The sequence below is a fragment of the Panthera pardus genome, unplaced genomic scaffold, assembly GCF_024362965.1.
Source record: "Panthera pardus isolate Hobbes unplaced genomic scaffold, ASM2436296v1 HiC_scaffold_4, whole genome shotgun sequence".
Taxonomy (NCBI): domain Eukaryota; kingdom Metazoa; phylum Chordata; class Mammalia; order Carnivora; family Felidae; genus Panthera; species Panthera pardus.
Window position 1 is genome coordinate 9,432,717 of NW_026526969.1, and position 13,294 is coordinate 9,446,010.

The following is a 13,294-nucleotide window of genomic DNA, read 5'->3' on the forward strand; positions in this document are numbered from 1 at the left end:
GGAATCTGTCACCACTAAACCAGCCCTACAAGAGATCCTAAGGGGGATCCTGTGAGACAAAGTACCAGAGACATCACTACAAGCATAAAACATACAGACACCACAATGACTCTAAACCCGTATCTTTCTATAATAACACTGAATGTAAATGGATTAAATGCGCCAACCAAAAGATATAGGGTATCAGAATGGATAAAAAAACAAGACCCATCTATTTGCTGTCTACAAGAGACTCATTTTAGGCCTGAGGACACCTTTAGATTGAGAGTGAGGGGATGGAGAACTATTTATCATGCTACTGGAGCCAAAAGAAAGCTGGAGTAGCCATACTTATATCAGACAAACTAGACTTTAAATTAAAGGCTGTAACAAGAGACAAAGAAGGGTATTATGTAATAATTACAGGGCCTATCCATCAGGAAGAGCTAACAATTATAAATGTCTATGCGCCGAATACCGGAGCCCCCAAATATATAAAACAATTATTCATAAACATAAGCAACCTTACTGATAAGAATGTGGTAATTGCAGGGGAGTTTAACACTCCACTTACAACAATGAATAGATCATCTAGACACACGGTCAATAAAGAAACAAGGGCCCTGAATGATACATTGGATCAGATGGACTTGACAGATAAATTTAGAACTCTGCATCCCAAAGCAACAGAATATACTTTCTTCTCGAGTGCACATGGAACATTCTCCAAGATAGATCATATACTGGGTCACAAAACAGTCCTTCATAATATACAAGAATTGAAATCATACCATGCATACTTTCAGACCACAATGCTATGAAGCTTGAAATCAACCACAGGAAAAAGTCTGGAAAACCTCCAAAAGCATGGAGGTTAAAGAACACCCTACTAAAGAATGAGTGGGTCAACCAGACAATTAGAGAAGACATTAAAAAATATATGGAAACAAACGAAAATGAAAATACAACAATCCAAACGCTTTGGGATGCAGCGAAGGCAGTCCTGAGAGGAAAATACATGGCAATCCAGGCCTATCTCAAGAAACAAGAAAAATCCCAAATACAAAATCTAACAGCACACCTAAAGGAAATAGAAGGAGAACAGCAAAGGCAGCCTAAACCCAGCAGAAGAAGAGAAATAATAAAGATCAGAGCAGAAATAAACAATATAGAATCTAAAAAAACGGTAGAGCAGATCAACGAAACCAAGAGTTGGTTTTTTGAAAAAATAAACAAAATTGATAAACCTCTAGCCAGGCTTCTCAAAAAGAAAAGGGAGATGACCCAAATAGATAAAATCATGAATGAGAATGGAATTATTACAACCAATCCCTCAGAGATACAAGCAATTATCAGGGAATACTATGAACAATAAAATGCCAACAAATTGGACAACCTGGAAGAAATGGACAAATTCCTAAACACCCACACTCTTCCAAAACTCAATCAGGAGGAAATAGAAAGCTTGAACAGACCCATAACCAGTGTAGAAATTGAATCGGTTATCAAAAATCTCCCAACAAGTAAGAGTCCAGGACGAGATGGCTTCCCAGGGGAGTTCTACCAGACGTTTAAAGCAGAGATAATACCTATCCTTCTCAAGCTATTCCAAGAAATAGAAAGGGAAGGAAAACTTCCAGACTCATTCTATGAAGCCAGTATTACTTTGATTCCTAAACCAGACAGAGACCCAGTAAAAAAAAGAGAACTACAGGCCAATATCCCTGATGAATATGGAGGCAAAAATTCTCAATAAGATACTAGCAAATCGAATTCAACAGCATATAAAAAGAATTATTCACCATGATCAAGTGGGATTCATTCCTGGGATGCAGGGCTGGTTCAACATTCGCAAATCAATCAACGTGATACATCACATTAACAAAAAAAAAAAAAAAAAAAAAAAAAAAAAAAGAGAAGAACCATATGATCCTATCAATCGATGCAGAAAAGGCCTTTGACAAAATCCAGCACCCTTTCTTAATAAAAACCCTTGAGAAAGTCGGGATAGAAGGAACATACTTACACATCATAAAAGCCATTTATGAAAAGCCCACAGCTAACATCATCCTCAATGGGGAAAAACTGAGAGCTTTTTCCCTGAGATCAGGAACATGACAGGGATGCCCACTCTCACCGCTGTTGTTTAACATAGTGTTGGAAGTGCTAGCATCAGCAATCAGACAACAAAAGGAAATGAAAGGCATCAAAATTTGCAAAGATGAAGTCAAGCTTTCGCTTTTTGTAGATGACATGATATTATACATGGAAAATCCGATAGACTCCACCAAAAGTCTGCTAGAACTGATACATGAATTCAGCAAAGTTGCAGGATACAAAATCAATGTACAGAAATCAGTTGCATTCTTATACACTAACAACGAAGCAACAGAAAGACAAATAAGGAATCTGATCCCATTCACAATTGCACCAAGAAGCATAAAATACCTAGGAATAAATCTAACCAAAGATGTAAAAGATCTGTATGCTGAAAACTATAGAAAGCTTATGCAGGTAATTGAAGAAGATTTAAAGAAATGGAAAGACATTCCCTGCTCATGGATTGGAAGAATAAATATTGTCAAAATGTCAATACTACCCAAAGCTATCTACACATTCAATGCAATCCCAATCAAAATTGCACCAGCACTCTTCTCGAAACTAGAACAAGCAATCCTAAAATTCATATGGAACCACAAAAGGCCCCGAAGAGCCAAAGTAATTTTGAAGAAGAAGACCAAAGCAGGAGGCATCACAATCCCAGACTTTAGCCTCTACTACAAAGCTTTCATCATCAAGACAGCATGGTATTGGCACAAAAACAGACACATAGACCAATGGAATAGAATAGAAACCCCAGAACTAGACCCACAAACATATGGCCAACTCATCTTTGACAAAGCAGGAAAGAACATCCAATGGAAAAAAGACAGTCTCTTTAAAAAATGGTGCTGGGAGAACTGGACAGCAACATGCAGAAGGTTGAAACTAGACCACTTTCTCACACCATTCACAAAAATAAACTCAAAATAGATAAAGGACCTGAATGTGAGACAGGAAACCATCAAAACCTTAGAGGAGAAAGCAGGAAAAGACCTCTCTGACCTCAGCCGTCGCAATCTCTTACTCAACACATCCCCAAAGGCAAGGGAATTAAAAGCAAAAATGAACTACTGGGACCTTATGAAGATAAAAAGCTTCTGCACAGCAAAGGAAACAACCAACAAAACTAGAAGGCAACCAACGGAATGGGAAAAGATATTTGCAAATGACATATAGGACAAAGGGCTAGTATCCAAAATCTATAAAGAACTCACCAAACTCCACACCTGAAAAACAAATAACCCAGTGAAGAAATGGGCAGAAAACATGAATAGACACTTCTCTAAAGAAGACATCCGGATGGCCAACAGGCACATGAAAAGATGCTCAACGTCGCTCCTCATCAGGGAAATACAAATCAAAACCACACTCAGATATCACCTCACGCCAGTCAGAGTGGCCAAAATGAACAAATCAGGAGACTATAGATGCTGGAGAGGATGTGGAGAAACGGGAACCCTCTTGCACTGTTGGTGGGAATGCAAATTGGTGCAGCCGCTCTGGAAAGCAGTGTGGAGGTTCCTCAGAAAATTAAAAATAGACCTACCCTATGACCCAGCAATAGCATTGCTAGGAATTTACCCAAGGGATACAGCAGTACTGATGCATAGGGGCACTTGTACCCCAATGTTTATAGCAGCACTTTCAACAATAGCCAAATTATGGAAAGAGCCTAAATGTCCATCAACTGATGAATGGATAAAGAAATTGTGGTTTATATACACAATGGAGTACTACATGGCAATGAGATAGAACGAAATGTGGCCCTTTGTAGCAACGTGGATGGAACTGGAGAGTGTGATGCTAAGTGAAATAAGCCATACAGAGAAAGACAGATACCATATGTTTTCACTTTTATGTGGATCCTGAGAAACTTATCAGAAACCCATGAGGGAGGGGAAGGAAAAAAAAAACAGGTTAGAGTGGGAGAGAGCCAAAGCATAAGAGACTGTTAAAAACTGAGAACAAACTGAGGGTTGATGGGGGGTGGGAGGGAGGGGAGGGTGGGTGATGGGTATTGAGGAGGGCGCCTTTTGGGATGAGCACTGGGTGTTGTATGGAAACCAATCTGACAATAAATTTCATATATTGAAAAAAAAATAAAATAAATCGTCACTTTACATTAAAAAAAAGAAAAATATATAAAGTTTTTTTGTAATGTTTCCTTATTATCCTTTTTCTAAGTTATTTTTTTCCAGTTTTAGTGGGACATATAATTGACACACAACAGTATATAAATTTGAGGTATACAGCATAATGATTTGACTTACATATATCATGGAATTATTACCACAATAAGTTTAGTTACCTAAAAAATATTTTGTCTTGAGATGAGAATGCTTAGCATCCACTCTCTTAACATCTTTCAGCTACCACTGAAATTTGTACCTTTTGACCATCTGCCTACAATCCCACCACCCTTTGGATTCTTTACTCTTATTCTATAAGCTGTCAAGACCGGAGCATGGTAGTATTTATCCATCACTCATTCAGCAGAATATCTATTGAGCACCTACTCTGTACCAGGCTGGACCAAATCATGTTTGCTTTTGTTCTTTTTTGATTTAAATTTTAGGTAAAATTGATGAGTGTTTAAAATTTAAAACAGATTCTTAGTCATCAAATTATACCACTTGAAAAGTGATACACAGTTAATTTTGTATATGTTGGAGCTTGTGGGGTCGTCATGAGTGGGTATTACACATTTTATTGTATGGCCAACCTCACTGCTAAAGATCCTGTTACCTCTTTCAGTGGAACCATTCATTCATGGTGGCAGGAAGTCTTTATGAAGCATGATGCCTGTTCTCTAGCATCTTCTGGTTCACAAGTGTAGTGCAAATGGTGAGTTTCTCAAGATCAATATTATTATTATTTTTTAATTTTTTTAATGTTTATTCACTTTTGAGAGACAGAGAGAGACAGAGTATGAGCAGGGGAGGGTCAGAGAGAGAGGGAGACACAGAATCTGAAGCAGGCTCCAGGCTCTGAGCTGTCAGCACAGAGCCCAACGCGGGGCTGGAACTCACAAACTGAGAGATCATGACCTGAGCTGAAGTCGGACGCTCAACCAACTAAGCCACCCAGGTACCCCGAAGAGCAATACTATTTTGACTGAACTTTTAGCCCCATTCTCATCCAGTGACTCCTAAAATTTGGGGGAGCCACCAGCAGAGTCACCTTTTAATCTCAGTTGACTGAAGGGCAAGCAAATTGTTCGGGAAGGTGAGAAGTGCCAGCCTGTGAGGGCCAGGAGCTTTCAGGAAGTGTCTGTCCCAGCCAGACCCCTGCTTTCTCTCAGGGAGAGTCGCTGTTTTTACACACTTACGAGTCTGCTACACAGGTGCCCTAAAGCCACAAATAAGATGGAGACCATCTCTATCCTCCTCTTCTTCCCTCAGAAAGCCTACTTAAAGACAGGGGCTGTATATTAAATGCAGGAGTCCTAGAATTAAGCCTTATTGTACAGCCTTGCTGGCTATGAATCAGTGACAACTGTTCTTTTTTTTTTTTTTAATTATTTTTTACGTTTATTTATTTTTGAGACAGAGCGAGACAGAGAATGAATGGGGGAGGGTCAGAGAGAGAGGGAGACACAGAATCTGAAGCAGGCTCCAGGCTCCGAGCTGTCAGCACAGTGCCCAACGCGGGGCTTGAACTCACAGACCGCGAGATCATGACCTGAGCCGAAATGGAACGCTTAACTGACTGAGCCACCCAGGCGCCCCCAGTGGCAACTATTCTTTATGCTCTTCAGAGGAGATTCCAGATCCTTGTTATTTTTTAAATTTTACGTGGCATGTATATATATATCTCCTGCAGAAACACACACACACACACACACACACACACACACACACACCAAACAGCTACACAATTGTTACTTGCAAAGTTTTTAAAATTAAAATTGTTTACAATTTGCATCCCAGAGCTCTAAATCAACTGCAAATCACTTGTTAATTTTCCTGGATGACTGAAAGTGACAAGTGGGAGTTTAAGAAAGGAATAAAATGAAGCGCTAAAGACACCCTTGGGTACAAAGAAAACATAGAACTGACTGGATGAATTAATGACAAAGTGTTCAGTTCAGTGCCACAACCCTTGACAGCAGCGTGTAGTAACTGACAACATAACAGAGGAGGGAATGGGCTCTGGTGCATGGGGAGGTATCAGGGAGGAGTCTGGGGACTGACTAGGACTGGAAGGATGAGAATAGATGAGAGGAGAGTGGGCAGAGCACTCACAGAGCTCAGACTGGGATGAAAAGGGAGCACAGCCTGACTGGAGTGGGGCTCATGGAAGGTGGAGCCAAGTAGGCAGGATGGCTTGGACTATGGGAGTCCTTCACATCTGGCAGACATGCTTCACACCAGTGATTCTCAACCTTGCTTGTACATGAGAATCAATGGGGGCACTTTTAAAGCCACACTCTGGGTGAATTGTGTTAGAGTGTCTGAGATGGCCTGGGCATCAGGATTTTTAAAAGAATGCCACTGATGTCAATATACAACCAGGGGTTGAGAACCACAGTCATGTGAGTGTAAGTTGTGGAGAAGAGCATTGCTCAAAATTCCTGTGGTAATCACTGTACCTCATGACTGTGCACAACATTTTCCCATCCCTTCAGTGGACTTGAAAGAAATTTAAAATATTGCTCAAGTTCAAAGGTCTGTGCATAATCATGTGATGCTAACTGGACTGACTCTAGGTAACCCTTATGGTTGGTTGTTCATAAGCCACAGTGTGGCACTCAAGTCTGAAGGACCCTTAGGTTGCAGTTCCAAATAGAATCTCTGCCCAAAGGAACACGTTATTAAGGGTAAGTGAACCTCCACACCCACACCCATTCCATATCCCTTAATTTAAAAAAAACACCAGAAAAACATTCTTTATGCAGAAAGTTATTTCTCTGACCTGTGTTTCTTTAAAAGGCTTGAAGGAGAAGTTCTGCAGGACTCTGATGAGGGCAAGTTTCATGTTCATGATCGTGAACCTCATGCCAATGCAACTTTTGGGTCCAGTTCCAAAAGGTAGGTATATATAAGGATTTATGCTGTCCTTGATTTTCTTGCTGAACCTGGTTCCATAAAAGAAGTTGTAAACAAGTTAGTGAAACATAAAAACCACAAGAGCTACATGTTTGGGGTTTTCAACCAGGACTACACAGGACACTCGGGGGGGGGGGGGGGGGCTGATCCCTGAAATCCTTCCATGCTTGTTCTGCAGTGACAACTGTAAGTTACAGATCCTCTGCATTACTCTTACCCTGTGGGAGCAGTCAGTCTTGTTGAGGAGATGAGATGAATGTTGTTAAAAGGAAGGGTTATCTTAAACACTAGAATTACAGTCAGGATGGGGAGATGTTCACACTCTGAAAGGCAAGCAGGCAATGAGCCCGACTGAAGGAAAGGTAGGTTCCTGCCTCCACTGACTTACATTGGTCATGTGCCCATGGAAGAAGGAAGCAGGAGAAATGCCTCCCATGATTTAGATTGTAATTTTTCCCTTCTCTTCCCTCCCTCCCACCTTGAATCCCCCCAACCACTTTGACAGAGCCACCTGTCAGAATATTTATATGGGCACATGATGCTGCTTCACTGTAGTCATACTCACTGATGTGTATAATCAGTATAATCACTGAATTCTTGGCCACCTGTTTCATGAGGCTAAAAGTCCCTGAAGGTTAGCCCTATGTTTTATTCAAAACTGATTCTACAATATTTGATTATATTAAGGGAAAATGTGGATTTGGGGAAAGTGATAATGACATTGTGGTGAGGTATTTTTATAAAGTCCTTATATTACAGACAACATTCTGGAATGATTACAGATGATGTACTTAAGGTAATATGGAAATCAGATGAATTACCATGGTGTGTGGATGGGGCAGCTGACATAGGTTAGCGGTTGTTAAGCAGATGATGGGCACATATAGATACATTAAAGGTATTTCATAGGGGTGCCTGGGTGTCTCAGTAGGTTAAGTGTCCAACTCTTGATTTCAGCTCAGGTCATGATCTCATGGTTCGTGGGTTCAAGCCCCAGGTTGGCTCTTCACTGATAGTGTGGATCCTGCTTAAGATTCTCTCTCCCTCTTTCTCTGCCCCTGCCCTGCTCACACTGTTTCTCTCTCTCTCAAAATAAATATAAGAACTTAAAAAATTGTTTTAAAAAAGTATTTCATAGTCATGTGCCTATAGGATATGCTTGTGCATGTATCAAAAATTCTCTATAATGTACATTTTTAACATGTGGATTTCTCACTTCCTTGCCCCATCCCTGACACACGTAGGTAAACACTTCATGTCATGACTGAATGAATCACAGAGAAGTACCAGGAATCTCTGGTTTCTGTTTGAGAAGCTACAGGAGCAGGGACTGCTGAGCTTGTGAGAACCACCAGGTCTTCTGGTCCAGAAAATAGGTGACTTGGTCAATTCTGACTTCTTTTAGCAAGTACTATATGTAGGCACGATGCTAGCACTAGGGGCACCATGCAACAAGACAAGGGCCCTGCCATCAGGGAGCTTAGAATCAGGACTAAAAGTCTGGATCCCTACAAAGTTCACTCCAATTTTTTCTCACCAATACAATAAACAGGAAAACACCAACTCTTTGCAGAATTCAAGCTGTGCCCAAAGCCAGACTCTCCTCTGGATTCCCAGAGAGAAACCTCAAGACCCCTCCTCCAAGGAGGATGTCTCAGATGGCTAGAGAGCAGATGACTTTGCTTTGGACTAACCCCAGATACCAAGAGAGGTGGGAGCTGGCACAGGACTGCAGCCACAGACAGCACAGGACCTGTGTGTGCCCCCATCTCATGAGGTTTCTCCCCCTGCCAGGGAAGATGACTCTCAGTTCCACAGTCTCTGCTCTCCCACTAGGGCTAGTGGAAAGGGTGGCCAAAGTTTACAACATGGAATTGTAGGGGAGTAGGGAGATAATTCAGAGAGCTATAGAGGACAGAAACACTTAAAGGAAGGCCTATTTCTTTAAATGAAATAGTGGGTAAGTAAGTTATGGTATATGCATATAATCAGACACACACAATTGTAGTATGCTGTTATTGTTTGCTGTTACAGTAAGTAAGTTGTTCATAAAAATATGCCATCCTTATTTTTAGCAATCCTTATATGCTAGATAAATGTCCACAAGGACACACATGAAATATTAATAATTTTGACATATTGGGACTGAGGATGAGTCTAGTTTCTTTTGTCTAGTCTACAGTTTATAAATACAGACAACAAAGAATGATCATTGAATAATAAAAAAAAACTAAGAGCAAAAAAATGTACAAATAAATAACTGTACAGTCACACATTTGTCATCTATACTGAGATATCAGAATCTCCTCCAATATGAGGGTGGGCTCCCTTTTCCAGGGTTCCTTGTACCTTGTAGGATGGAACTCCTCAGGCTCTGACCAGAGTTCCAGGTCTCAGTGAAGAATAAAGGTTGGCACCACCACCACTGTCCCTTGGGGAATGAACACGCCATTGATTTCCACATCTCTCTTACAGATCCTCTCAAGTCTACCAGAAAGTGGGTATAATCTGAGAGTTTCATTCTGCACTCCATCTGTACAAGGGCATCATAAGTGGGAGGTGCCTGGAAGAAAAGAAATAGATTTTGATAAACTGAAATTTGGAATCAACGTTCAACTCAGTGTACACAGTACTACTGAAGTGTTAGGAACCCCTAAGAATCATTTGTTTTGGTAAAGGGCATTTATGAGCATTTTAATGTCTACCATGTTTTTTTGACCTGGTCAATGCCCCCCTGACAAGTGTCCAATAGTAACGACTAGGGGAGACAGCTGGGACATTTCCCTAAAAAGAACCTGAAATCCTTTCCACAACCATGTAGTGGTTTTTCTGCTTCATGTGAGCAAGTGTGACTAATACACAATGATCCTTACTCTTTTTTTAAGAGTACATTATTTATTTAAATAAAAGGTAGTTAACATAAAGTGTAGCATTGGTTTCAGGAGTAGAACCCAGTGATTCATCACTTACATACAATATCCAGTGTTCCTCCCAACAAGTGCTCTCCTTAATGCCCATCATCCATTTAGCCCATCCCCCACCCACTTTACTCAAGTGAAATATGTCAAAGTCACTGTTTCTTTTCAAAAGAGAGGCCACACACCTGTACCATTAAAAGGAGAATGTGCAACAGAAAAATATTCCCTACCCATATAAACTCTTAGTGGAAATATCCTGCTTTGTAGTTCTTCAATTATATATACAATATTAGGAGAGAAACACTATATTATATAAAAACTGTAAATAAGTTGGGGAGACACTAGTTCCTTTCAAACCAAATAAAGCAAAAGAAGGGAGGATTGGATGCTTCTAATTGTGGGCACACAAGTTCAGTTCTAGGGGACATTGTAAAGGGAATTGTAATCCTACTCTCAGCCCAACCCTCTGTTGCTGGAAGGGTCTCCTAGTTGTTGCTTCAGGGTTTCATTGTCAAATAAGCCACTCCAGCCCCACAGGCCAAGTCTCTTCATAAGGAAGAATTCCAGTTTGGGAAGAGATCTAAAACAGTATGGGCAATATGTGCATACATCTTGGTATTATATTTAATAGCCAACATTGTAGTGGTGAAGAGTTCAATCAGGACCCAGGCTCCTAGCCTGGCTTCTTTAGCACTAGTTATGTGATAGTATAAGAAAGTTATGTTGTCTCTCTGTAGCTCAGATTCTTGCCTCATTATATGGAGATAATTAGAGTTGACACTTCATAGGTGTATGGTAGAGACACTCACTACTTATCAATATCCATGTAGACCCTCATATTTCCTATCCCACATGAACTTTTGGGAAACAACTTTGCAAATGGGCTGTGAAGTGAGGAGATGTATGTCAGGTTAGGGCTAAACATTTGAAAAGCAAGTGAGCAACACCCTAGTTCTTTATTCCTCAGGCAACATGGAGTCCTCAAGTTCCAGATAATGCATGTATAAAAAAGTGGAACCTCTTGCCCTGTATCCCAAAGTAAATATATGCAGCAGACTCACTCCCACCCTCCACTAACATCCATGTTGGACATGTAAATGTGAGTTAGAAGTAAAACTTTGTTATGAAAACCCACTAGATTTGAGAGCTAATCTGTTACTGAGGCATAAACTGAACCTATCCTCACTCCCTCCGCAGGTGTGACCTGCTCACCCTATTGGGGAAAGTCGCATCAATCTTCTCCTGCAGTTTCTGCTGGACATCAGGGTGAGTGGCCAATTCATACACAAGGAAAGAAAGAGATGTGCTTGTGGTCTCACAGGCAGCAAAAATAAAGGTAATAGATTGAGCCATAAGTTCCAGATCAGACAGAGCTAAAAGGAGAGGAAAGACATTTTAGCCAAAACTGGTGAGTATAAAACATCAGTTTAGATGATGAGAAATCCATTTGAAATGCCAAAATCCCTCAGGGAATAAATGTAAAAGCAACTGGGAATCAAACCGGGGTGGTTTGTACTCTGATGTCTATCTTACAGAGTTAGAAAGAGGCAAAAGTTGTCTTGATCTGCCCAAGGCCTATACTATTCTTGGCCAACTGTTTCTGGTTATGCCACCATCCCCACCAACAAAGTGGGTAATTTCAGGAGATGGCATTTCTGTCTAACGTGCATAGTGTTATCAGTCTGTTCCCAGAGAGTCTAAAATTACTTTACCCCTTAGTAGCACTATCCCTGAGGAATAATTTTACATTCTTCTACTTAACATACAGTTTGATTTTTTTGAGAGAGTTTATAATAATAAGGCTTAATTGTCCTGAAAATAAATGATCTTTCACCTAAGCATATTTGCAATAACTGACACCCAATTGTCCTGAAAATAAATGATCTTTCACCTAAACATATCTTCAAGAACTTAAGCCCAATATTGGGCTAAGATAAACTCTTACTACTCAAAGTGTGGCCCATGGACCAGCAGCATCTATTACATCCGGGAGTTTGTTAGAAATGCAGAATCTCAAACCTCACCCTAGAACTATTAGAAAAATATGTGCTTTACAATATCTGATGATCTGTGTGCACAATCTAGCTTGAGAAGCACAGATTATACCTTCCAGAGGTCTCAGCTAATAGGAGACCTGAGGCACAACTCTTCCAACAGGTGATCTCAGATATGTACAGAAACTACAACACAGACAAAAAGCTAGAAGAGTAGTGTCTGGTGCTAGTCTAATCAACCACATTAAAACAGTAAGAGAAACAATGATCAATAGAAGGACATTGGCCAGCATGAAATATAGACAAACAGAATACAGTGAGTGGAATTAGCAATGCTTATTCAAACATGGCCTGAATGTCACCTTCCTTAACGAATGGTCCCACTCTGAATACGAGTTGGCCTCCCTTTGGATATCTCCTGGCAGTAAGCATGGTTAGGCTCTAATCTATTTGATCAGAACTGTATTATATTAGGACCTTTAGATATTTAGAGCACTGAAATTAACATGGCATCTGCCAAAGACATGAAATTCACAACTAAAAATAATACAAAAGGAGGGTAAGAAAGGTCTACAGAGTTCTGATTTCCCAGGCATACTTTCTGTGATACTGCTGTGGATAGATTCAACTATTAGATTCTTTCCCCTGATTGCCATGAACTCCATGATAATCGAATTTTATAGTTCTGCTGTACAGTATGTTAGCCACTTGCCAGATGTGCCTATTTATATTTAAACTTTAATTACTTAAATTAAATATAAGATTTGGTTCTTCAGTGACAGAAAGTGGTAGAATGAAACAGATAGATATATAGTGGTGTGATGGAGTAAGCCCATCCTTTAACCATAAAGGTATTATTTCTGTCGTAGAAACAAACTACATCCAGGCTCTTTTTTTTTCTTTCAGACACAGAGACCATAATTACATTACTGGTTATGGATAGAATGAAATGATTACATTTATCAGTCCTGTGTAAATATATTTGATGTTCTTATCTTGGTCCACTGAGAGGAAACAGAGGCAAAGAAACCCTCTGGTTACTAGGAGTGGCAAGGAGCACTCCTAGACCCCAGATTTTGGTTTCTAAATACCATTCTCACTAAAAGGAAACAGGGCTTCTTGGAGAAATGGCTGATTCCAGGGCTTCATTAGGGGAAACAGAGGAGAAACCTGGAATGTCTCATACCAGAATGCAAGAAAATGTTCACAAAATGATATGGGAAAAGGATACAGAATACTCTATGTACTGTAA

General features: G+C 40.2%; 1 protein-coding gene across 1 annotated transcript in view; it reads right to left on the bottom strand.

Moving 5' to 3' along the window:
* LOC128774765 (cytochrome P450 3A19-like) overlaps positions 1-13,294 on the bottom strand; it is a 62,339-nt gene that overhangs the window by 12,947 nt on the left and 36,098 nt on the right. The window contains exons 2-3 of the mRNA XM_053894242.1: positions 11,261-11,421; positions 9,480-9,693 (exon numbers count right to left, since the gene is read on the bottom strand). Coding sequence (XP_053750217.1) covers positions 9,480-9,693; positions 11,261-11,401 — 355 coding nt within the window. The 5' untranslated portion in view covers positions 11,402-11,421. The remainder of the gene's footprint in view (positions 1-9,479; positions 9,694-11,260; positions 11,422-13,294) is intronic.